We start from the raw sequence: 24,423 nt of genomic DNA, 5'->3' as shown, positions 1-24,423 counted from the left end.
TCACACTCCATAATATGCACACAACGAAGTGGGTCAGCACTCACTGTTTGGTTAAAAACATGCAATTTTCTTTATTGATTCAGTATAAGAAGCACTAAAAATATAAAGTCAAGAGAGTGTGAAGTGCTATCTGACACATTTCAGTCCTATTAAGGTCCTTAGTCATAGGATCTATGACTAAGGACTTTAATAGGTCTGAAATGCGTCAGTTAGTCATAAATCCCATCTAGCCTCACCATAAAGGAGATTTATCCTGGGGATAAATGACTGACTCCATTTTTGTTCTATGCTCCATAGATTGCTATAGGACTTGTGGGACCGGTCACAGGACGAGCTGATGGCAGAAGTTATGGCATCACAATTTGTAGTTTCCAGTTCTGGCGATCACAGGGATCGAGAGTCGTGATAGGGTTTAAAGATTTACATACAAAGTGAAGCGTGTTGTATAACACGTAAGAAGAGGGAAAAAAAAAAAAACACTGAAGAATTAAAATAATTGTCCCAGTAAACTGCACGGCTACACAATCCAGTAAGCAGGAATGCGTATTCTCAGAGAGTCATAACCATATAGTCAATAGTAGTGATTTGCTTTATTACTCAATAAAACGCACAAAACACTTTTAAAGTCCACATTACTAGGAAATCAACGTTAGAATTACAATCCTGATTAGTGAACAGGCTGTAATAACAGTACAAACAAACAGCCATCAGCAACAAAGAGGTGGTAAACCAACGCGTTTCATAACAACACTAATAAAAGTGTGTAAATCATCAGCAACTAGAGAGAGAACATGCACGGTACAAATAACTAAAAGGAAAAATTACATATATTGTTCCTTATGGAGAACATAATGTTGTACTTTGAGGACTGGTTATTTTAAAGCGCACCTTAACATTAAAGGAAATCTACCATCAAAATCCATCATGATATACCAGGGATACTTACTTATAGATCCAGGCACCATGATTGTGGTAATCTTCTTATATTTGTTATCCATGGCCTCCTTCCAAAATCAACTTCTAAAATTATGCTAATGAGTCTGAAGGGCTCCTTGGTTTGTTACCAGAGCCCCTCTGTGCTGCAGATTCACAGAATGCTCAATTGTGTGCTGAAACTTCCTGTGCTGCAGTGAAATTAACCGGTTAAGGACCGGGGCCTTTCCTGTTTTTTCATGTCCATTTTTCACTCCCCACCTTCAAAAATCTATAACTTTTTTATTTTTACACGTAAAGAGCTGTGTGATGGCTTGTTTTCTGCGTAACAAATTGCACTTCATAGTAATGGTATTAAATATTCCATGCCATGTACTCGGAAGCGGGAAAAAAATTCCAAATGCAATGAAAATGGTGAAAAAACGCATTTGCGCCATTTTCTTGTGGGCTTGGATATTACGTCTTTCATTGAGCGCCGCAAATGACATGTCTACTTTATTCTTTGGGTCGGTACGATTAAGGGAATACCAAATTTGTATAGGTTTTATAATGTTTTCATACATTTACAAAAATTAAAACCTCCTGTACAAAAATAATTTTTTTGATTTTGCCAACTTCTGGCGCTAATAACTTTTTTATACTATGGTGTACGGAGCTGTGGGTTGTGTCATTTTTTGCGAAATTTGATAATATGTTCAATGATATCATTTTTAGGACTGTACGACCTTTTGATCACTTTTTATAGATTTTTTTAGATTTTTCAAAATGGCAAAAAAGTGCAATTTTCGACTTTGGGCGCTATTTTCCGTTACGGGGTTAAACGCATTGAAAAAACGTTATCATATTTTGATAGATCGGGCATTTTCAGACGCGTCGATACCTGATGTGTTTATGATTTTTACTGTTTATTTATATTTATGTCAGTTCTAGGGAAAGGGGGGTGATTTGAAATTTTAGGTTTTTTTATTATTATTTTTTTTTTTTAAACTTTTTTTTATTTTTATTTATACTATTTTTCAGACTCCCTAGGGTACTTTAACCCTAGGTTGTCTGATTGATCCTATCATATACTGCCATACTACAGTATGGCAGTATATGGGGATTTTCTTCCTCATTCATTACAATGTGCTATCAGCACATTGTAATGAAGGGGTTAAAACGAAATAGCCTCGGGTCTTCGGAAGACCCGAGGCTACCATGGAGACGGATCGCTCCGCTCATGCGCCGCTATCTGTTTGAGGCTGCCGGCAGCTTTGCCGGCAGCCAGCGCTGTGAAAACACCTGCGATCGGTGTATACACGGCGGGCGGTCGCGAACCGGTTAAATGACACAGAGGGAGGTGGGAAGTGCTGAGGGACCAGTAGGGGAAACAGTGTATCTGCAGCACTGAGGGGCTCTGGTAACATCTCCCAGAGTGCTCCATGCTCATTAGCATTATTTAAATAGTGGTACAGTCACGATGCCTGGATCTATTAGTAAGTGTAGACTTCCTTTAGACAAATTTTGGAGAAATCTGTGGTCCAGATTGTGTTCAGGCAATTACAGTATTTTTTGGGGCTATAAGACGCACCGGAGTGTAAGGCGCACCATCAATTTATGCCTGCTAAAACGTCTAGGTTCATATATAAGGCGCACCAGAGTATAAGGCGCACCTGATTATAAGGATGAATGACCAGCAGGTGGCAGACCTGTGCACAGTTCAAGGCAGCTGTTGTCTGTAAGTACTGTTCATATAGTATACTGTTCTTATAGTCCGAAAAATACGGTATGTGATTGGTAATTTTCATTTTGCGGATGTTTTCTCTATCTGTGGTCAGTACCTGTATTGCTCAGTATTATGGTCAGTACCTGTAATGTCTTCTGTCTCAAAGCTGCTGAGTAGACACTTAGCTGGACGAATGCAACTGTAAGGCATCTATCCTGACCTCTGCTGAGCGTACACTCGGCGAGATCTCAAGACAAGGAGAGTTACATCACACAAAGACAAGCTGGATATAGGCAACAGCCAATCAACGGCTGCCGGTGTCCCCTGCTCCCACTTTCAGGGGAAGGAGTGTAATTGGAACGACGTATCCCACAGTCTAGGCAACCTATCACTCAGTTGTAAGGATATCTCAAGAACCCTCACAACAAGATATGAATGTAGCCCTAGTGGCCGAACTAGGTAACTGCTGCTCAGTTTTTTGTTTTTTATCGGCTGAGTTGAGCTGAGTAGCAATAACCAAGACATGAATAAATTGGAAAATCCCTGTATCTGACTTGTGTTAAAGAGTATGAGTTATAAGACATTTGGAGTATATAAATAATAGACACACATGACATCTTGGGGAAAGAGTCGGTACCTGTAGAAGCTGGGTAGCTGTGGCTCTCTGCTCTGGGTTCTTCACCAGACATTTCTTCACAAAATCAGTAAATTCATCCGACCACAACTCAGGTTTTCTGAAGGTAGGAGGAGGATTTGTGGGAATCATGAATATAGCCTGTAATACAGAAATAATATACCATTAAAAGGCAATGTAATGTAATATACACAAGTAGATGTAAAGCAAAACATCACTTATATAGCCGCCCTTAACACAAAGATCACTTTTCATGATAAGTTGATGTGCGGATATGAGCAAGAACCCCATTCATGGCCATTCCATGAACTGAACTCTAAATTATTTTTGAGAAAAAGCAAATATTTTCGTCCAGCTTCCAGGCAAAAATAATTCCAAAATTTGTAGCAGTAAAACATGGTTCGATTGAAATCCTTTAAAAACATGGTGGCACCACCACATGCTGACGCATTTCAAGCTGTTATGTTCTTCGTCATAGTCTTTTTATGAGTTATATATTAGTACGGTAGTTTGGAAGTTGGAAACTAACGCTACGGTGTCTCCCAGAGACCGCACATGGAGAAGACAGATGATTTTGTTCTCTGGCACTTTTTATTTCACTCAAAAAGAGAAGGATCAAGAAGTAGAGGAAAATCAGGGTCATTTATGGTATTGGGAGGGGCATGCACAGCCTGAACCCCTCTCTTCTCTCCTGCAGCAGTCGGGTCAGAGGAGAGAGGAGGGGGCCGGGTACAGGAGAGTGAGTGTAGGTCTCTGACTGCACAGGAAGGGGAAGCAGTGATGCCTGTGAACCCCTCTGTCTTCTGAGAAGACTGCATGCATGACGGACTTTGGGATGGCACTGTGGGAACGTATTTGTGAGAAACATGTGTAGGTGTGTGAAGATAAATGTTTGCTGAAGTGCATGAATGTGTCCGTGTGTATGAAAATAGTGTTTGTGTGCAAGTATGTCTACATGTGTCCTAAATGCAGAGGCTGAGGTTCGTATTAAGAGATTGTACAGAGGCTGGGCATATTAGTTGGCTGTAAAGAGTCTAAGGAGAATATTAGGAGGTTGTGAAGCCGCTGAGGTGTGTATTAGGAAGTTATGCAGGATCGAGGTGTGTATTCGGAGGTTGTGCAGCAACCGAGGTGTGTATTCTGAGGTTGTGAAGCAGCTGAGGTGTGTATTCGGAGGTTGTGAAGCAGCTGAGGTGTGTATTCGGAGGTTGTGAAGCAGCTGGGGTGTGTATTTGGAGGTTGTGCAGCAGCCGAGGTGTGTATTTGGAGGTTGTGCAGCAGCCGAGGTGTGTATTTGGAGGTTGTGCAGCAGACGAGGTGTGTATTAGGAGGTTGTGCAGCAGCTGAAGTGTGTATTAGGAGGTTGTGCAGAGGTGAAGGCGAGTATTAGTTGGCTATGCAAAGGCTGAGGTGTGTATTAGGAGGCTATGCAGCAACTGAGGTGTGCTTTAGGAGTTTGTAGGAGGAGGTGTAATATGACCTTTCAAATTTAGGGGGTGCACAAATTTTGATGTTTATCCTTCTGGATAAATGACCGAGAAACTGCCTTGAAGAAAACAGACTGTAGGATAAAAAGTTATAAACAATATTTCTATTTACACCTAAAAAGAAATGAAAAGAAAAAATAGCATCTACACTTTCAAGAAAAATGCAGGAAAGAACTGTGAAAATTGCCTTAAAGTATTACTATGATAATTTGCATTTTTCACTCTTTTTATGGCTTGGCAGCTGACTACTATAGTCTCACACCATCGCCTGCACTGCCGTCCTTGAAGGCAGCAATCTCTCTATGACCTTTAGTACCTCGGTCGTATCTTAATCTCTTGATGATCTGAAATGAAATATAATGGTTATTCAGTAGCAATCAAATGCCAAAACTTTAACCTGCCTTATCTCCGGCCCCAGCATCTTCTCTGTGCGTGCAGTATTATGAGAGGCTGTATATTATTCAGGCTGTCTCCTCAGTACAGCTCCGGTATGGGAAGATCCACCACCTTCCCCTCCGAATCAATATACAGCAGCACTGAAGCTTATCAAATCAATAGTCGTATTAGCGATTAGAGACTGAAAGACACTTTACTCACGACACTGCCGAGGCTACGAGACGTGTCACGCTATTAATTCTGGTGTTATTAAACAATTCCCAAAGATATAATTAGGACATTACATAATAGTACAGACGCCCCCCCCCTCCCCCATTTCTGTAGGTTGGATAAGTTTATGCTACGGCGGGCTATGCATGGCTACGGCGGGCTATGCATGGCTACGGCGGGCTATGCATGGCTACGGCGGGCTATGCATGGCTACGGCGGGCTATGCATGGCTACGGCGGGCTATGCATGGCTACGGCGGGCTATGCATGGCTACGGCGGGCTATGCATGGCTACGGCGGGCTATGCATGGCTACGGCGGGCTATGCATGGCTACGGCGGGCTATGCATGGCTACGGCGGGCTATGCATGGCTACGGCCGGCTATGCATGGCTACGGCCGGCTATGCATGGCTACGGCGGGCTATGCATGGCTACGGCCGGCTATGCATGGCTACGGCCGGCTATGCATGGCTACGGCCGGCTATGCATGGCTACGGCCGGCTATGCATGGCTACGGCCGGCTATGCATGGCTACGGCCGGCTATGCATGGCTACGGCCGGCTATGCATGGCTACGGCCGGCTATGCATGGCTACGGCCGGCTATGCATGGCTACGGCCGGCTATGCATGGCTACGGCCGGCTATGCATGGCTACGGCCGGCTATGCATGGCTACGGCCGGCTATGCATGGCTACGGCCGGCTATGCATGGCTACGGCCGGCTATGCATGGCTACGGCCGGCTATGCATGGCTACGGCCGGCTATGCATGGCTACGGCCGGCTATGCATGGCTACGGCCGGCTATGCATGGCTACGGCCGGCTATGCATGGCTATGACAGGTCGAGCTCAGCGCCTTTCCTCTATAAACACTCTGCAGCAGTAAATATTCTGCCCGATGAACTCGAAAAGCCCCATAGGAGAAGTTTATCGCCTTATCTCATCTCCCTTCATAAAAAATAACTACTGCAAATATTTCTCTAGTCAGCACTTTGTTTGGATAAAGAGAAGAAACAGAAGCTTAGACATAAGAAGGAATTACAGGATAAAGTCCCCAGTAACAGCATTAACCATTATCTTATCTGGGGAAGAGCTGGGATGTAAGCTCGGTCATGTTGACAGAGACAGGCTCATTCCTCATTTTCTTTGCACACAGCTTAAAGGAGAAAAAACTCAGACATCTGCGATCTCTTCACCTCCAGACAAACGGCCTCGTTGCAGTGAAAAGTTTGCTTTTCAGTTATGGGACATAGAACAACTTGTGATGTAACAGCTCAGTCTTATATCTTTACTAGGATTCCATGAGGCGATGGGTTTTATACACCAGAAATGACAATATTTTCTCACTCTTAAAAGTTTTACTGGTCTGAAACAACACATAAATGTTTCATGACTGGTCAGCGATGCAGAGCAGGAACCACAATGCACCAATCGTTTTTTGGTTTTTAGAAATCCACCTTCTAAATATTAGATTTTTTTTTTTTAAATTCCCTCTGCATATATACATAGCTGCCACTGCTCCAGCACATCTTCATGGCATCTCCCGCTGCATCTCTCTTTTCACTGTCCGTCCTCACGAACAGACCCAGGAAGAGGGGAGCAGGTTCTGTGAGGAGTTCTCCTGCTGCAACTCCTCCTATTCAACAGAGCTCAGAGATGTAAACAAAGAATCACAGAGAGTCCGCACACAGCACAAAAGTAAGTAGCAGGAATACTGAATAACTTTATAAACTCGCAGAGATTATCCAAAACATGAGCAAGTTATGTAAAAGAGCGGCCAACACCTATAAAAATTTCCATACACCTGCCAATCCCCAGCAGTTTTCCAGAACTTAAGTGCGCACAGATAACACATTTTAAGACAATGGACAAGAATGAGCCTTCTTGACCTATATGAAGTTCCAAACCGGCACACTATGAATCTAATGAGTCCCATTTTTGTTGAAGGGTCTAAAAGTAATGGCAGAAAGTTTCAATATAAAGCGCCTTTAACATAACACCTGTAACATAGAGATTGTATAACGAAAAGAAAATATGGACCGAAGTTTACTATAGAACAGCTTCTTTATTACATAAACTTGTCACCAGCTACTAAAATTGTCAATCACGGCAATCAATCTCTATGAGCCATAAATGTTATCAGCGAGAAGGACGGCACATAATGGTACCAAGGGAAATCCCACCTTTGGATTTTGTATTTTGTACCAAAGCATAAAAGGTAAAATCTCAAAAAAGTAAACTCTCTCCTGGATTACAACTGTACCCAAGTGGAAGAACACTGTCGAGAGCATTCTCCCGATTCCTTAATTGCTATATACGAACAGGAAAAAAATGGGACCTTCCAGAACTCAAAAATTCATTAAAAAACTTCTCTTATTATATAATTTAAAAAGAGAAAACAGATGCAGATCCAATAAAAAGTAGGAAAAGACCCAAGTGTTTCAAACTATACAAGTAACTAGTCATGATCTCCATTCAAAGAACTCTTCATATAGTTCGAAACGTTTAGGTCTTTTCCAACTTTTTATTGAATCTGCATCTCTGTTCTCTTATCAATCCGTATAATGAAAGTAAAACTTTTTCTAACCAATTTTTGAGTGCTGAAGAATTTCAGATCTCGGCCTGAGCAGACAGGAAGTCCTCTCCTTGTCCACTTCCTGTCCTTACCAGAAAGTTGCCCCTCCCACAGCATGGTGTATTTAGCAGTGAGCACGGTGTAGGAAACTGCAGATCTTGTCACTATTTCACACACCCTGTGATGGGTGGAGCCAAGTGGTGATAGGCGGAGCCAACAGACAAAGGCAGAAAAAAACCTGTTTGGTGAGCGATTTTACTGGTGGGAAGAGGCAGATTTAAGCTGGGACACCTGAATTGCACTTTTCAACAAAGGCACAGCGGGGGCCCTTTATGAATTATTAATAAAAATGAAAACCATTTAACATGTATTTTTCATCTTCCTGATATTGAATATGATTTTATGCCTGCCATAATGAAACTGCTAGGCAATTGATCACTTCTGAGTGTAGATGATATCAGCGCAATTTTACATATACTGCAAGAGACCACCACTGCAAAGTGATGAGGTTGAACCACACTAGCAAATACTCCCCTTTCCTAGGTTAGGGCACAACAAGCTGATCGGCGAGGGTCTGATTGCTGTGGTTCCAACTGATCACTAGAATAGGACCGCTAGCACTCCCGAGAACAAAGAACCTGTTCTCATTAGTGGGTCACGATATAAGAGTGTAGTTGTCCTGCTGCTTCATTTGATAGTACTGCAGTGTAGGTAAGTGCAATCTTCAACACTCAGACGGTAAGTAGTGGGAGTAGTGGAAATTACAAAGTGCTGTGCTCCCCCATTTCCACTGCTAATAAATGTAGCAGCAGGACACCTGTTTCCCCCTACCGCTCCACCCATGCTGTGGGGTGTATTCTCCTGACGGGTGGAAGACCCAGAAGTCAACCCCAAACGATCACCATGTTAACCCCTATCCTCCTTTTTAACTACGTATACCCTTTTAGTGGTATGAGGGGGTTTGTCCGAATCCTATAAACACCTGCAATTAGAATTTGCATAAATAATTTTAGGCCCAGCTCTTACCGGCTTTTAATGGGAGAGCAGCACAGAAGCTAGGTACCTTAGCCGTAAAGATGCAAAGGTGGCCTTGTGTTCCCTATAGGGTCACATGCACAGAGGGCTACCGTCTCATCATGCTTCCCTATAGGGTCACATGCACAGAGGGCTACCGTCTCATCATGCTTCCCTATAGGGTCACATGCACAGAGGGCTACCGTCTCATCATGCTTCCCTATAGGGTCACATGCACAGAGGGCTTCTGTCTCATCATGTTTCCCTATAGGGTCACATGCACAGAGGGCTACCGTCTCATCATGTTTCCCTATAGGGTCACATGCACAGGGGGCTACCGTCTCCTCATGCTTCCCTATAGGGTCACATGCACAGAGGGCTTCTGTCTCATCATGTTTCCCTATAGGGTCACATGCACAGAGGGCTACCGTCTCATCATGTTTCCCTATAGGGTCACATGCACAGGGAGCTACCGTCTCCTCATGCTTGAGAAAAAAAATTACAGAAACTAGATTTTTACCGCATTTAACAGAAAAGTGAAACAGAAACCCCCAAACTCACATGAGACTTACAATGTGGGTAATCTTTGAAGTATGTGCCCTACAGAGAAAAGGATTTCTGGGGTTGGGTGTCCCATAGTATAATAGGGAGTCAAAGTGTAAAAGCCTTGACGACAGGTGCGGTGTCTTTTTTGCAAGAAAACAACCAGTTTCTGAGCTTGTTAACTCGAAGGACTTTGCAACATCTTAGAGAAGACTGTAGGAATTTTTTTTTCTCCCATAGCTAGAGATTTTCTGTCGCTTATGGATGAGTGAACGCTATAAGACGGCTGTTTATGGGTGTATAAACATGACAGGCAGCTCTCTGTATCAAGCCATAAAAGCCGCCCATTGCAACACTCCCAACCTTACGCTAGTAGCTCATTTTTACAATGGCAACCAGTAGTTTAACAACCATTAACTGCATACTGTAAATGTGTCCTTTTTTATTAAAAAAGTACAAAGGTTTTATTTCATTTTATTTTTTTTTTTTTTATGTGATAAATGACGCAATTAAGGCTGTAAAGTCATCTTCTCATAGACACACAATAAAGACAACACACTCCTGTTATGGAAACACGGTCACGGGTATCGGGGAGGATAGATTACTATTTAAACATTATGGTGTGATAGTACAGATTACACATGATGAAATGAGCCATCGATCAGCGAGAGGCAAATGAACGCAAGAAAGTAATTTTTCCGATAATCAGGACTTTTCCAGAATTTTCCATCTTTCGAAGAGCTGTACAAACGTGCAGGAATGCACTGGCATATTTTTCCACTAGACCCAACAAGGGTCAAGGATAGATAGAAGGTGGTATATTTGTTAAGACAACCAACAATTACACAAGGGAATAAATAAAAATTATTTTCGTGGTGCCTGGAGTTTTTCTCCTGGGTTTTTTTTTTCACCTCGTCCCTCGCACCTTTTGGCGAGTGCACAATGCTGCAAGCAAAACTGGCGCTTGTGCAGTGCAGCCAGGGAAACATCCAAGCTTCACTTTCTGCATCACAAGAGGAGGGATGGGCACGGGATCTTCTGGCGAGTATAAAATATGAGTATATAATTTATTTTTTATGCCATGTAAAGTTAAAAAAAAAAAATGTCGATTTCGGACCTTAAAGGAAACCTACCACTTGAAGTGGCAGGTATAAGAGGGAACTACCGAGCACCAGCTCAGGTTGAGCTGGTGCCGGAGATTATTTTTGTTAGTGTTTTAAACCGCAGTATCGCGGTTTAAAACACTTTTTAAACTTTATGGCCGAAGCTGCTTCGGCGCAGGGAGGTACGCGCTCGGCGCACCATGCGCGCGACCGTGCACGCGGCTACATAGGAAGTGAATGAGAGCCGCGGGCAAGGTCGCGCGCTCGGTGATCGGTAGTTCCCTCTTATACCTGCCACTTCAAGTGCTAGGTTTCCTTTAAACCACAGGTCAACAAGGACTTACAGTTGGTTTAGGGTCACAATTTGACCTGGTTCCCCACATCCACTTGGCTATTCCCAACTCCCTCAGTCAGTGTCCAGTCAAAGTAGGAGTAGATCACCCGCAGAATAACCTCTTTTATTCTCTGTAGGATTTGCACAAGCCTGTGAGTAAAGCTCATTGCGAAAGCGACATCAGAACAGGACAATAATTCATAATAGTTTCAACCCACTTCTCTCCTTCTACTAACCAAATATAAGATCAAAAGCACAGAACTAGTCTCATCACTATTATCAAAAGGGAAAACAAATCTATTTCCCAAGTTAAAAAGTTTCTAGCAAAGGAAATAACTTTGCAGCTCAGATTTTAAAAAATGTAAAATAAAAGATGAAAGGAAAATGAAGGCATGACGCATGCTGCGTGTTCATATCTTTAGTCTCTATTTATCACACTCGAAAATCTTTCCAACTTTCTCCTTTTCCTGTAGGAGACCAAAACTATGTCATGATCTGTTTGTCTAACAATTACGCTAATTCAATGCAGGTCACTTGGTTTTTTTTTTTTTCTACGGTGTCCACATGACATTTACTAAAGTAAACACCGGCCAATTAGTTCTATAGGAATATCAGGAGAAAAAAAAATATATAGGGAGAAAACGGAGGTTGCCTATGGCTAGGTCATACAGTGGCCAGCGCTCATTCCTGGCTAGACGAGCCAATATAATCAAGACTGTAATCAATTTATACCTTCATTTAGCCACTTCTTCTAAACATTTACACAAGCTACTTACTCTAAGGGACCGGAACATACCCATGCAATAATCTAGGTTAAGCATATAAGAAAGTGAAAGGAATTAATAAACTTCAAACTTGCCGCTGGCTAAGGCAACGTAACTACCGCTAAACGGAAAACGAAGGTAGATTACAATTAAGGACGTCAAAAGTAAACTGATTAGCCAAGAAAATTACGTTTTTGTAAACAATTCGTACAAAATGGGATGAGTTTCGATGCAGGGCCGCAGTGAAGTGTAACCCAGGAGATTCCAAAGACTCTCTTCTCCCGGGATGAAAGGACAATTGATTGGACACGACCTATTACCGTATTACAAGTTGTTAATGCTTCGTCTAATTAGGTAAAATTGCTGAACTAATTTTGGGTAATGTCATTATTCAATGTTGTAGGGATGTTATAGCCAAAAGGGGTCAGCGGGTCTACCAGGAGATAATTTAAAGTTTGCTACGCCCTAGATTAGCATCTCGAAAACTATAATGTTGGTAGGAAACCGTGATTGACTATGCTGGAAAACAAGATAATTCTGGTGGAACGTGCCAAGGGATATCCACCAAATTACAAAGAATCTGTCAGTAGTTTTGACCATACAAAGCTACACACAGAGTTTGGTAGCAGCCCTGGAGATTTTTTTTAGAAATATACGTTTGTATGTGTGAAAATGCACTTATATTCCAGAATTGTAGCTGTATTCAAAGCATTCTGTTGCTCTGGTGTGTGACAGCTCTTCATTACTGTGGCGCAGCCACTCTCCTCTGCTGTAGGAGCTTCTGTTTGAATCCTACAACAGTTACTCAGAGGGAGAGGCTATGCAGCAGTATATGGATTAGACCTCACACACCTATGTACAATAGTGTTTCAAGTCCAGCTACAATTCTAGAATATAAATGCATTGTACACAGTCCTACCACTACTAACAAGTCACACAAAAGTAGCAGAACTAAGGATATCTGTAACTATATTTAAATAACTAATTTGCCCACTACTTATAGCATTAGACAACCGGCAATCTGAATGGTCCAACAAGAGGTAACTGAATGGCACATGCAATATATACAAGTGAAGAGGACTCCGATGCCTAGGAGTCTAGAGTGCAGTTCAACACAAGGAAAAGTTGTGTAGGATCTTAGTAAGTGCAACTTACTCTTAAGAGCAGACTGAGCAGAGATCTAGAAGAATACAATATAAGTGATAGTGAAGTTATATGATGCTGCATGTGCAACAAGATAGTTTCCTGTTGATGTATAGAAGACCACCTCAACTCACTATCTGGCTATATTGCTAAACCTGTATGCAAGCCTATAAGCAAAAAAAGTCAACTAGACAATGCACAATCAGAACAGGTATATAAATAATAAATACCAGGCAGTCCCTGGGTTACGTACTTCAGTGTCCCCTAACCTTTTTGTATCAAGGGACCGGCTACAAATAAATTTTCTTCCGGGGGTCAGTGAAATAGAAAAAATTGTGTGCCCTCCATATCTAACTTCAACCCATATAATGTCCCCTTTCCCGCAGCCCCCCTCTACAGTGCGCCTTTTTCTGTAGCCCCCTTTAAATGTCTTGTTAACAAGCCGGCTACAGGGGACATAAGAATACACCTCTTTCTATAGCAACCCCCACACACCCATAATGTCCCTTTGTCTATGGGCTTTTCACTTAAAATGACCCCCCAGCAGTGCTTCCCCCAAATGCAATGTCCCCAGCAGTGCTTCCCCCAAATGCAATGTCCCCAGCAGTGCTTCCCCCAAATGCAATGTCCCCAGCAGTGCTTCCCCCAAATGCAATGTCCCCAGCAGAACCCTCCACCCAAAAAATAGCTATACTATAGCTGAGCCCCCCAAAGCAACATCCCCAGCAGAGCTCATCCTATCAATGAAATGCCCCATCAAATTTTCCCAGCAGTGCTCCCCACCACTAATGCAATGTCCCTAGCAGTGCTCCCCCATAAATAAAATGCCTTCAGCCCCCCCACTAATGAAATCCACACAGCCGTGTCATTGTGTGTAACAAGCATCTCATGGATCTCCTCATCTCTGATCGGTTTCATCTCTCTTTCTATGTGTCAGACACTAGTACAATGTTCAGAAGGTAAATTAAAGTGTAAATAAACCTGTAACTGATAATCTAAGCACATTGTCGGCACACAGCATCTCACAGCACTACATGGATCATGAAGTGTCTGCTTAGAGAGGCTCCTCACTCTGGGATTTTACAATGACCATCACTGATTTAAAGGAGCTAGAACCGCAATAAAACGGAGTAAAGGGGTTAAAAAATCATCTTTATTGTGTAAATATCACCAGGGGATTATAAATCAGCAAATTTTCTTTCCTGTGCAAACCCCTTTAAATCAAGGACTGCCTGTACCGCTCATCCTGGTCTAGACCATGCCATCAACAGAGCGAGAGCAGACTGGATTATGAGGCTCTTGTCATCTAGTATTTATCTGTTTGAAGGTCTTTTATTTCCTAGTACAACAGTACGTAACCATCAAATGTGGGGTTAAACAATGCAAGACACCGGGTTCTGGTTAGCGAATGCTTGCGTTTCCATAGAAACGCATATGCAATCGGCCAAAGGGCCAACGGCATACGATTTTTAAACGCGGCAGTAGCGCTACAAGTGACCACACACTAAAAATCCCCCCCCCCTTCTGCTGACATAAGAGGAGTCAAGTTTAGTGGTAGCAAGGGTAGTGTCACTTCAGAAGCTGAATGAGAAGCTCTTTAAAGGGAACCTACCACCACGATTCTACCTATAAAGGTAGAACGGGTGGTAGGTGGTTGTATGGGACGTGAGGATAGCCCTTTTTTAGAGCTAATCCACACATCCCCGCTATCTTTTTAAAATCTTTAATACCCTAATATGTACATTTTCTAGAGTGGCTACTTGGGTGTGGAGTAGCCGGACATAAAGCTACACGTCGGTACCCTGACAGCTCAGCGCGCAGCTACATGGAGCTCGTCCGAGAAGCCTGAGTTCTGCGCATGCAAAGACCGGCCAGATCTCTGCTGCGTGGCCACTGCTCCGAAGCCGGAGCTACTGCGCATACGCAGAACTCCGGCTTCTTGGACGAGGGCATGCAGCTACGAGGAGCTGTGCGCGCTGAAGTGTCTGGGTAGGAGGAACAAAGAGGCTACTGGGGCGTGGAGTAGCCGCAACGTGTAGCCTTATGTCTGGCTACTCCACACCCCAGTAGGCACTCTAGAAAATTTACATATTAGGATATTAAAGATTTTAAAAAGATTGCGGGGACGTGAGGATTAGCTCTAAAAAGGGCTATCCTCACGTACCATACATCCACCTACCACCCATTCTACCTTCATAGGTAGAACCGTGGTGGCAAGTTCCCTTTAGGATCTTTATCTTTAACATGGAACAAAAAGTTAGAACAACTAATATAGGCTTATGATTGAAACTATACCTTCATCCATTAAACTTGAATCAAAATGGGATGAGAACAGTCATATTCCCCCAAAGTCAGGCAAACATGAGATTTCACATAAAAGTAGGAATTATAGAAAGATAATTTCATACTCTACCTGGTAGTTTAGAAAGGTAAAACCTAGAGACAGCTTCCCTTTAAAAAAAGGACTACTTTCCCTTTAAGAAAAGGACGACTTTCCCAAGAACTAATGTAGCCCACACCTTTAATGAGGTAGGAAGCCTCAAGAGCAATATATAACACAACAAAGCACGCTGTGATCATGGTACTCTCCAATACACTGACCATCATAAAGGGAGAGCTGGAGAAAAAGTCTCAACCCACTCTCCAATAATTCCCCCCGATCCGTGTCGGCTCTGGTTTTCTGCCCAGTGATGGCGGGAGTTGCATGCCGTTTGGAGTTAATAACACCTTCGACATGTATAAAATGACCCGCAAGAGGAAGTGGGAGTCATCCGCAGACTCCCTCTCTGGGATGCGAACTTCCATGCGGCAATCATGCCGGTAACATAGTACGGTTCTGAAAGGACGCACGCTCATTACAAACAGATGTCCGTGGCACATTTCCCTCGGAATTATCAAACAACTTTTCTTTCACTTTCATAACAAATTAGCCAATGGTTTCTTCTGCACCTGAAAAAAGTTATGGGAACGCGAGCCTCAAGGCAAGGCATTCAGTGGCGAAACCTAAATCTCCACAGCTGTCATTCACGTTTAGAGAGAGAGCTCTGCCTCCGGCATGTAAAACTTATTAAGCTGTAATTATAATAACTTTAGTTTACAGGGGGAAAAAAAAAAATAGGATATTCAGGCTCTTTCACGGCAAGTCGTATATTACTGCACCCCCCGGTAATTAAAATACCGCCACAATCAGTGGCTCATAAATAATACAACACAAGCCTAAACCGTAAAAAGATGTATAAAACTCTGAAAATTGCAAGCAGAATTGTTGCAAATGATCTGATCGCACCACCGAGAGATTAAGAATTCGGAATGAGATTACAGATAATGTAATCCACCTACCTGAACTAAGAAACATAATAAAAATCAGTGCAATGAAAAGCAGTGAACGCAATTTATCTAATAACAGGGGTCGAGGTGCGTCTATGTAGAAGATCAGTCCAGATCCGTAAACATCTTTCGATCAGGGTAACGCGATCTACTAACATCATAAAATAGAGAATCAGCCGCAGATTAAACAGGGTTATCGCTCTGAAGAACGCACAGATAATCACTAGAAAATGCCTCCAGGGTTTTATGTGCTATAGACAAATCCAGCTTCAAAGTTCCGCCTGTCCCCTTTATTGTCCGGGAGATTTCTCGCTTAGTAACCACTACAGCAATCCAAGCCCTGTAAATCATTCACATGGCAATAGTAGACAGGGGGCGGCCAAAAGCTGCCAGTACATATGGCAGAGGGGGAGAAAGCTAAAAGTAAGGTGAATCTCTTCAATAACCTAACCTGTCTGATGTTCGGCACCAACTCGTTGTCTAACACTAGGTGGCAGTCCGGAGTCACTTGATCAAGTGAGGGACATAAAGCTCACATCCCTACCAATAGAAAGGCGTAAAAGCCTGATCACAAGCAACACTGTATCACAGTAGCTCACTACATGTTTCAAGTGAAATGATGAAGTTGAAAGTTTAGGCTGACCTGAACATACCAAGGTAAAAAAAAAACAGGAGAGAGAGAACGCAAATTGGTACAATTATTTAAAAAGAAAATATGAACCTCCCAAAAAACAGTCCATATTTCTGTGATTGATTGAAAAAATAAAAAACCCACACATATACATGTTCAGCTCATCCAGATCAGCTTCTTATGCTAATGAGCCTAAAGGACTCTAGGGGGCATTACCAGAGCCTGTTTGTTCGGCAGATTCTCAGACTGTTACACAGTGCTGGAGCACTTCACCCCCCTGCAGGCATAGGGAGCAGTGTTACTCAAATGCCATATGGTTGTCTTCCAGGTGCCGATTACATCTGCGGATCACCTAAAGAATTTCGGACAATCTAGGGACATCATTTGCCAGTCTTTATGGGGAAGGTCCGACGATACATGGAGCATATTTGGCGACATACAGCATAGCAACAGATTACACAATGATGACTTATGAGCATTCAAAAGTGACCCAAATCCATTGTTCATTACCCGAAAACTTAATCAGCGCATTCTAGGGGCCATTCACAACTTTAGTCAACTTTGGGGACAGACATATTGGAGGTAAGCACATTCTAGTTTTTAAAAACTGAAAGTCCCAAAACCTACCAAACCATTAGAGACTGATTACAACCAGGCTAGGAAAGCACACGCAGAACAAAGCACAGAGTCTTTCTGCACCAGGCGATCTGATCTCCCTATCTGTAAGTAGATTTCCTATCCAGAAGTCTTGCCCTGTCAAATGCACTAAATCTGCCGCTGTCAGTGTATAATGTAGAACATAAATCTGTCATCCTGAGATGCGGTAGAGTTCCCTAGTAAACATCTTGTAATGATATTTGTCACTGATTTCGGGCATGCTTCCATCAGAGCTTCATGAACTGTATAATGGAACTTACTATATCACAATATGGGAATAATTATGTTTTGCTAGCGAGCGGGGATAAATATGGAATTCTCTCCAGGGACCTTTTACTCAACATTTTTTTGCTACTAGTTAGTACAGTCACGCTGATTCCTTATCACAGGCCGCTTCCTGAAATCCACTTGTATAACTAAAAATGATCATGTAAAGTATAATGATTCTGAATGGCCTCAAATCCCCAGACGCAGAACATGTATAGGATTTCCCTTCTACATTGCAGAACAATGCTAAGCAATCAACCTGGCCGGCCCTCAAAAATGGTATGGGGCACCCTCATCCTGACCTCACCAAAGCACAACCGCATATGATAGGACTTCTGTGTTTCAATAGTAACAAATAAGTGCGTCCGACTAAAACTGGGAAACCCAAATACAGAAGGGGTACATTTTATTAACACACACACACACAAGTTTGGGGTCACCCAGACAATTTAGTGTTTTCCATGGAAACTCAATGCTTTTATTTTTCAAATTTCATTGTAAAATTCATAGAAAATATAGTCCAGACATTGAAAAGGTTTGAAATATTTTTTTTTCTTTTGAAGTACCATATATACTGTACTTCATTGTGCTGAAAAACCCTAACTCGGCTTATACTTCTACAAAAACATGCACACTGTATTCACCTATCCGACGCCTCTGCGGGTCCTCTTCTTGCTTCGAACACGATGTCGGCAAGCGGCTGACATCATTGTGTGTGCCGGCTTCGGAAGCCGTAGGAACCCAAAGAGGGATCCGGAGCACCTGAAGCTAGAAGAGGACCTGCAGGGGGCGTCAGATTTATTTTTTTTTTTTTTATAGTCATGGCATGTTCAGGGCAGGGACTGGCCTGCTAAATACTTGGGGGATAGGCTGGCTATAAACTGGAGGGGGGGAGGGGGGGCAGGGGCTGCTGGCGACATACTAAGGGCAGGGGCTGGCAGGCTATATACTGGGGGGCGGGTAGGGGCTGGCAGGCTATATACTGGGGCGCAGGGGTTTGCTTGTATACTGGGGGGTAGGGGCTGCAGGCTATATACTGGGGGGCAGGGGGCTGGCCAGCTATATACAGGCTGGTGGCTGGCCCAATGCACCCTTGCCTTATACTCGAGTCTTTAGGTTTTTGTGTTAAAAATAGGTACCTCGGCTTATACTTGAGTATATACGGTAATAATTTCTCCTTCACACTTTGCTTTCACAGAGAACACTCCCTTTGCTGCAATACCAGCATTGCAGACTTTAGCTGTTAATTTGCTGAGGTAATCTGGAGAAATATCCCCCGCGCTTCCAGAAGCCCCTCCCACAAGTTGGATCGGGCACTTTTCCCACAACAGCTCAATGGGGTTGAGATCTGGTGAGTGGGCTGTTCACTCCATTACAGATACAACATCAGCTGCGGCTTCTTCCCTAAATAATTCAGGCATAATTTGGAGGTGCTTAGGGTCATTCTCCTGTTGTAGGATGAAATTGGCTCCAATCAAGCGCTGTCCACTGGGTATTGCATGGCATTGCAAAGCGGAGTGGTAGCCTTCCTTGTTCAAAATCCCTTTGATCCCGTGTCCAAAATAGGACAGGTTCCATAACTTTTTCACAGACACTAGATAAGTGGAAAACCACCGGAAACTCACTCAAGAAAAACAACACCAGTGTGAAAGAGCCCTTTGGATTAAGTATCAACAGCGGATCAGTGTTGTTTGACACCGGGAACCCTATTAGATGACTTGATGGAAGAGGCCATGGGGCCCAGTATGGAGTTAGAAAAAAATCAGTCTATAATCCATGAAGTCACTGCAACTTAGTTGCATCTCATTTTGTTGAGAGATCAAATTTGGTAACCCCACTTGTACTGCCCTCTTTACTGTAGTATGCCACTTATAGTGCCCACCTACTGTAGCCCCTCAATTTATACCTCCTTTCCTGCAGCACTCCTTTTATCATCCCTCCTCACCCTAATTTTCCATTTTTCAGCAGCAACCTCTACTCTGCCACGGCCATGCAGAGCTCTAAAACCAGCAGCTACCATGATGCCATCACACTGTGCCTGCTGACTTCAGAGCCATGGCAGAGAAGAAAAGAGGACTGCTGTTGTGAATCGGCGAAAGGTGAGCATTTCATTTTGCATCCCAGCAACAGGGCACCTTGGCCAAAACGTTGGGGGACTACTGTCTAGGACCATTTAGTCTAATGGTACAATTTGCAACACCGCAAAGACCATGAGTGTATATGGGGGAAAAGGGGATTGAAGATCCTAATTATTCTGGTTTACAAAAGCCAACAATATTTCTGGGAGAAAGTAGCCTTTACAGAGTTATACAAGTGAGAATTCCCATGGGAAACCAAAGTTTTCCATAAAGTTTTCCCATGTGTACTTAGCAGAGTGCCTCCATTAATTTGGGTCTACAGCACCGTGTGTGTGTGTTAGGTGGTGCATACTCTTGCAGATTCCAGTTTTGCATTACTAGTTCACAAAGAACTACTACAATCCCTATAAACACAGAAGAAAACTCACCAGCTTGAAACGGGTTGTGAGAAAATGTGTTCCCATGCGGTGTCTTAGCAACACGGATGGTTCCACCTAGATTTGTTTTACTTTGGGAGGGGAAAAAAAAAAAAGATCTAAAACACTTACATTAAAGGCAGACCATCGGAGCAACATCTGTCTAAAAAGTATATGAAGAAGGGCGGCAACAATGATTTCACTCCATCCCGCTCCTTTCATAATTCCGGGTGGTCTACTAACCATTTCAATCGCACCTGTTTCCATTTAGTTTCCCTGGCAACAAGCGTGCTATCAAAATGCAGAATTATAGATTGTGCCCGTACTCAAAACCACCTGAAGTTACTTTTCCATAAACTCCCCCCCCCCCCCCTGTGCAAAGGCATCAAAAACATTTTTGTTAAATGTTTTAACAGGAAAAGGTTTATAAAATCGCCTGTGGACCATCAAATTTTTTAATGGAGAAATTTGGACTGATTGGATATCGCCCCTTTGGAATTTTTTCTACACTCATTAGAAAACATTAAAGATTTTTTATTAAGTGTTTGATAGAACAGGGTGAACTTCTTCCTGGAGCAGAGGGGGCAAAGTAGTGCATGAAACATGTGGGGCTTTTGGGAGCAAATCAAATAGAAGAAAAAATTAAAAAAAAAAATTTTAAAAAATCATCTTTTACATAATAATTTATAAGACTGCATTACTTCTAGTTATTGAGCAATGAATGAGCTGGAGTAAAATGGAGGGGGAGAATTAGTACACCAAATGAGCCAGAATCATCTAAGGTCTCTTTGCTCACCAACGATTTTCATGAGCAAATGTTGTCCAAGTCTACATCAAACAGGATTGAGACACAACACATTCATAGCTTATTGTGTTAGGGTCCGTTGATCTGATTCGATCTCAGAAAATCTCAGCATGTACTACGCAGAACCAATTTGTGCGCAAAACTCAACCATTAAGGTCAATGGGTACGAGAAAAAAAATGGACGGCACCCGGTTGACATGTGAGCTCGAAGGTGCCCACAAAAGTTGGAGTAACTCAGAGCTATGAAAATCGGATGTTAAATATGACACCACTTAGATGACACTAGGACTGCAAATAATTGATAGTCGGATAACCCCAAAACTGAAATCTGACCTTGTTCCATGACCTTAATTTGTGGGCAGAATTGTAAAGGAATGGGGGGGGACCATGCGCTGTCATCCATGAATCGGGAGGGCGGGGGGATGGCGCGGTTTAGGACCATGAACCGTCGTCCCTTAATCTGGCCTCCTATACATGAGACTGCTGACAGGGCCAAAAGTGATTGAGGTCATGAGGGAAAGCTTGAACAAGACCTGTGTCAGTCTCTAGTTTGAGGATATGAAAATTGGGAGCATAGAAAAAGATAACTTCACAGGAAAAACCCTAGTAGAAAATGCCCATACAGCTTATTTGCCAACGACCAGGACTGGAGCCAATTCATTCCCTTGGCTGGATCTTGGTCTCAACAGATGGACCCACTTCACGCTGCAAGTGATTAATTTGGAGGAGGGGGGGAATTACTTTTACACCCCAGGCATTCATGAGCTATCAAGAAGGATATGCCATAAATAATTTTAGGATGTCCCTCTAATCTATGGGGCCAATCACTTACAAAAAAAAAAAATCAGAGATCCTGTCCCTCAACCGCTGTGAATGTAGATGTGGCTGCACCTTCATTGATCAATAGTTTTTGAAACTTAAGCAAATAGAGAAAGCAACTCCATTCTCGAGGGAGTTGTGCGAGACCGTGGTCCCGGGCAGAAACAAATGATTAATACTGGATCTTAAATATTCTGTTATATGTAAAAAAACAAGATCGTCTTCCATCCATATGAGCTTTATAATTTATGTATTACAGGATGCGCCTATGTTGAAATCAATAGCAAAGGTTAACCATTTGTGAATTAAGCCGTCATGTAAGTATCTCCTGGGACGGCGGTACGGTCGTACAGAAGATTAGCACTTCTAAGAATGTGAGTTATGCTACAAAAATATACAGAGCCCCATAAACACAACCAGCATCCAGTTATCCTTCACTTATCGTGGATTGGGTTTCAGCCTCGCCAGCGTGTGTGTAATTTGGAAATTACAGAACTGATTCTCTGCTTACTTTCAGAGTGATTAATCAAAGTCAAGGCAAAGCCAACCATCAAATGGGGCATGGCTCAGATTTCCTACTTTTTATATGTGTAGAAAGGAGGCACAAAGAAGGAAAAAAAAGAACAATCTTATTCCGTTTAATCAAAGCAACATTCACAAAACCCCAAAATACATATATCCTATTTAATACCAATTAGGTCTTCAATTGCCGTCTGACTTGGTTGTTCCCCGCTTGCTCTGGTCCAGCTACTTGATTACACATTCCAAGTCTAATCTTCTCCATAAAACCCCCATGACTGACAGTACTCATTTATACATCACCACTTCCTATACATGAGGCAATGCGTCGTCCAAAGTACAAACACAGAAGATAACCAAGCAGCCGCCTACTGGAAGAGGTCAAAAATTGGACAATACACATAAGAAATAAATAGATCACAAATCTATGGTTCAAAAAATTGTGTGGCAAAAGATTTTTCTTTTTTTTGCAGTCACCCTAAAAAAAATGCACAAGAAGCTGCTTACTAAAGTAATCAGCTCCTAGCGCTAGCCCAGATGTAGTAGTGTTAAACTGTTAGCTTTATCGGAACCCTCCAATTAATCACTGCATTTCCATACCCTGAGAACACTGGACAGAGCTTACAGCGGTCCAGCGTATTCATGAGGGGGCGGTCCAAGGCGTTGCTTCTCCCCCGGACCACCCCTCCCACACCATAGGCCAGCGGTAACGCCGTCTCAACTGAAGAACGGGAGCACGGCGGAGGGGGGGGGGGGTATAGAATGTTTATTGTTTATTAATACATTCCCAATTGTTTTAAACCACTTGCTTCTCTGAAAATCATTCCTTCATTGCGGTTTGTTTTTGGCAAGTATCACCTTGGTCTCAAAATTTATGTTGCTAAACCAAACATTAATATCAAAATTCAAATTCTACAACCAGCATAAGAAGCTAAAAGAAGAGCAGATCCTGCCAGAGGGGGAACTAACCAGTATGTCAGTGCTTGGTTTACAGTCCTTTTGATGTCCAAACCAGGAGAATGGAGTAAAAGTAGGAGGAGTAGCACCTTTCAATTAGGTCTCAACCCATTATCATCCAAATCTGTTTTAGGCTTCAAAAACTGCATCTGAAAAAACTGAACGTATGGACGCACCCTCAAACACGTCTAGCCGAGGGCAGTACACCTCTCTTCACTGTGAAGTTGCCCTTTATACAAAGCATGTACAGTAAAGAACAGCATACTACCCTAAAATTCATATGCCGCTCTGGCACATGCGCTAGAGGCTCATGCAGACACATCTCATGAGAGTCACGAGCGGCTGTTTTCTACACATTTTCTACACGGCTGTTTTCAGGTGACCTGAATATTCTTGGGATCCTAAACCTCAGCTATATAAAATGTTAACGGTTTACTGGTTCCAAACTCCTCAACAGATTCCCTTTAAATGAACATTAAATTTTAAAAACTCTGCATAAATCAAGTGAATCATATATAAAAGTAGAATTTAAAAAAATGAAAATAAAAGAAATTTGTTTCTGATCAGAAAAAATTGCTCCTTTATTTAGCTCCTATGGAGAGCAGAGGAGAAGGAATGAGTCACAGCAGCTAGGTATCCACCCACCATCCCCATGAGTACTAAAAGTTCATACACAATGTCTGCAGAGGAGAAAACTATATAATGCATATTACGAGTCAAACACAATCCATGAAGTGTTAATCCTCACATAGACATGAGATGCTGTTGATTTATGCAGGGTTTGTTGAAAGCTTAGGTAAGCCGTAGGTCAGTGATGGCGAACCTTTTAGAGGCCGAGTGCCCAAACTACAACAAAGACCCACTTATTTATCGCAAAGTGCCAACACAGAAATTTAATTTGTGATTTATACTCCCTTCTCTGTCACAGTTTTCATTGATACCAGCCCCTGAGGACACCAATAAGGCAGAAAATAGTCCCAGGTAGAGCTGTCACTTTAATATAGCTCTGTGCACAGCAAGTCCTGGGCTGTCTGGGACTGCAGGAAGATACCAGGAGTCATCTCTGGTGATGGCCTGAGTGCCCACAGAAAGGGCTCTGAGTGCCATCT

General features: G+C 42.7%; 1 protein-coding gene across 1 annotated transcript in view; it reads right to left on the bottom strand.

The window, feature by feature from the left end:
- Positions 1-24,423, bottom strand: part of STK3 (serine/threonine kinase 3) — a 157,028-nt gene that overhangs the window by 91,083 nt on the left and 41,522 nt on the right. The window contains exon 7 of the mRNA XM_072151508.1: positions 3,276-3,413. Within this exon, the coding sequence (XP_072007609.1) occupies positions 3,276-3,413 (138 nt within the window). The remainder of the gene's footprint in view (positions 1-3,275; positions 3,414-24,423) is intronic.

Source organism: Engystomops pustulosus, chromosome 5 (genome assembly GCF_040894005.1).
Source record: "Engystomops pustulosus chromosome 5, aEngPut4.maternal, whole genome shotgun sequence".
Classification (NCBI taxonomy): domain Eukaryota; kingdom Metazoa; phylum Chordata; class Amphibia; order Anura; family Leptodactylidae; genus Engystomops; species Engystomops pustulosus.
The sequence above is the reverse complement of the archived record's forward strand: the minus strand, read 5'-3'. Positions and strand labels throughout refer to the sequence as shown.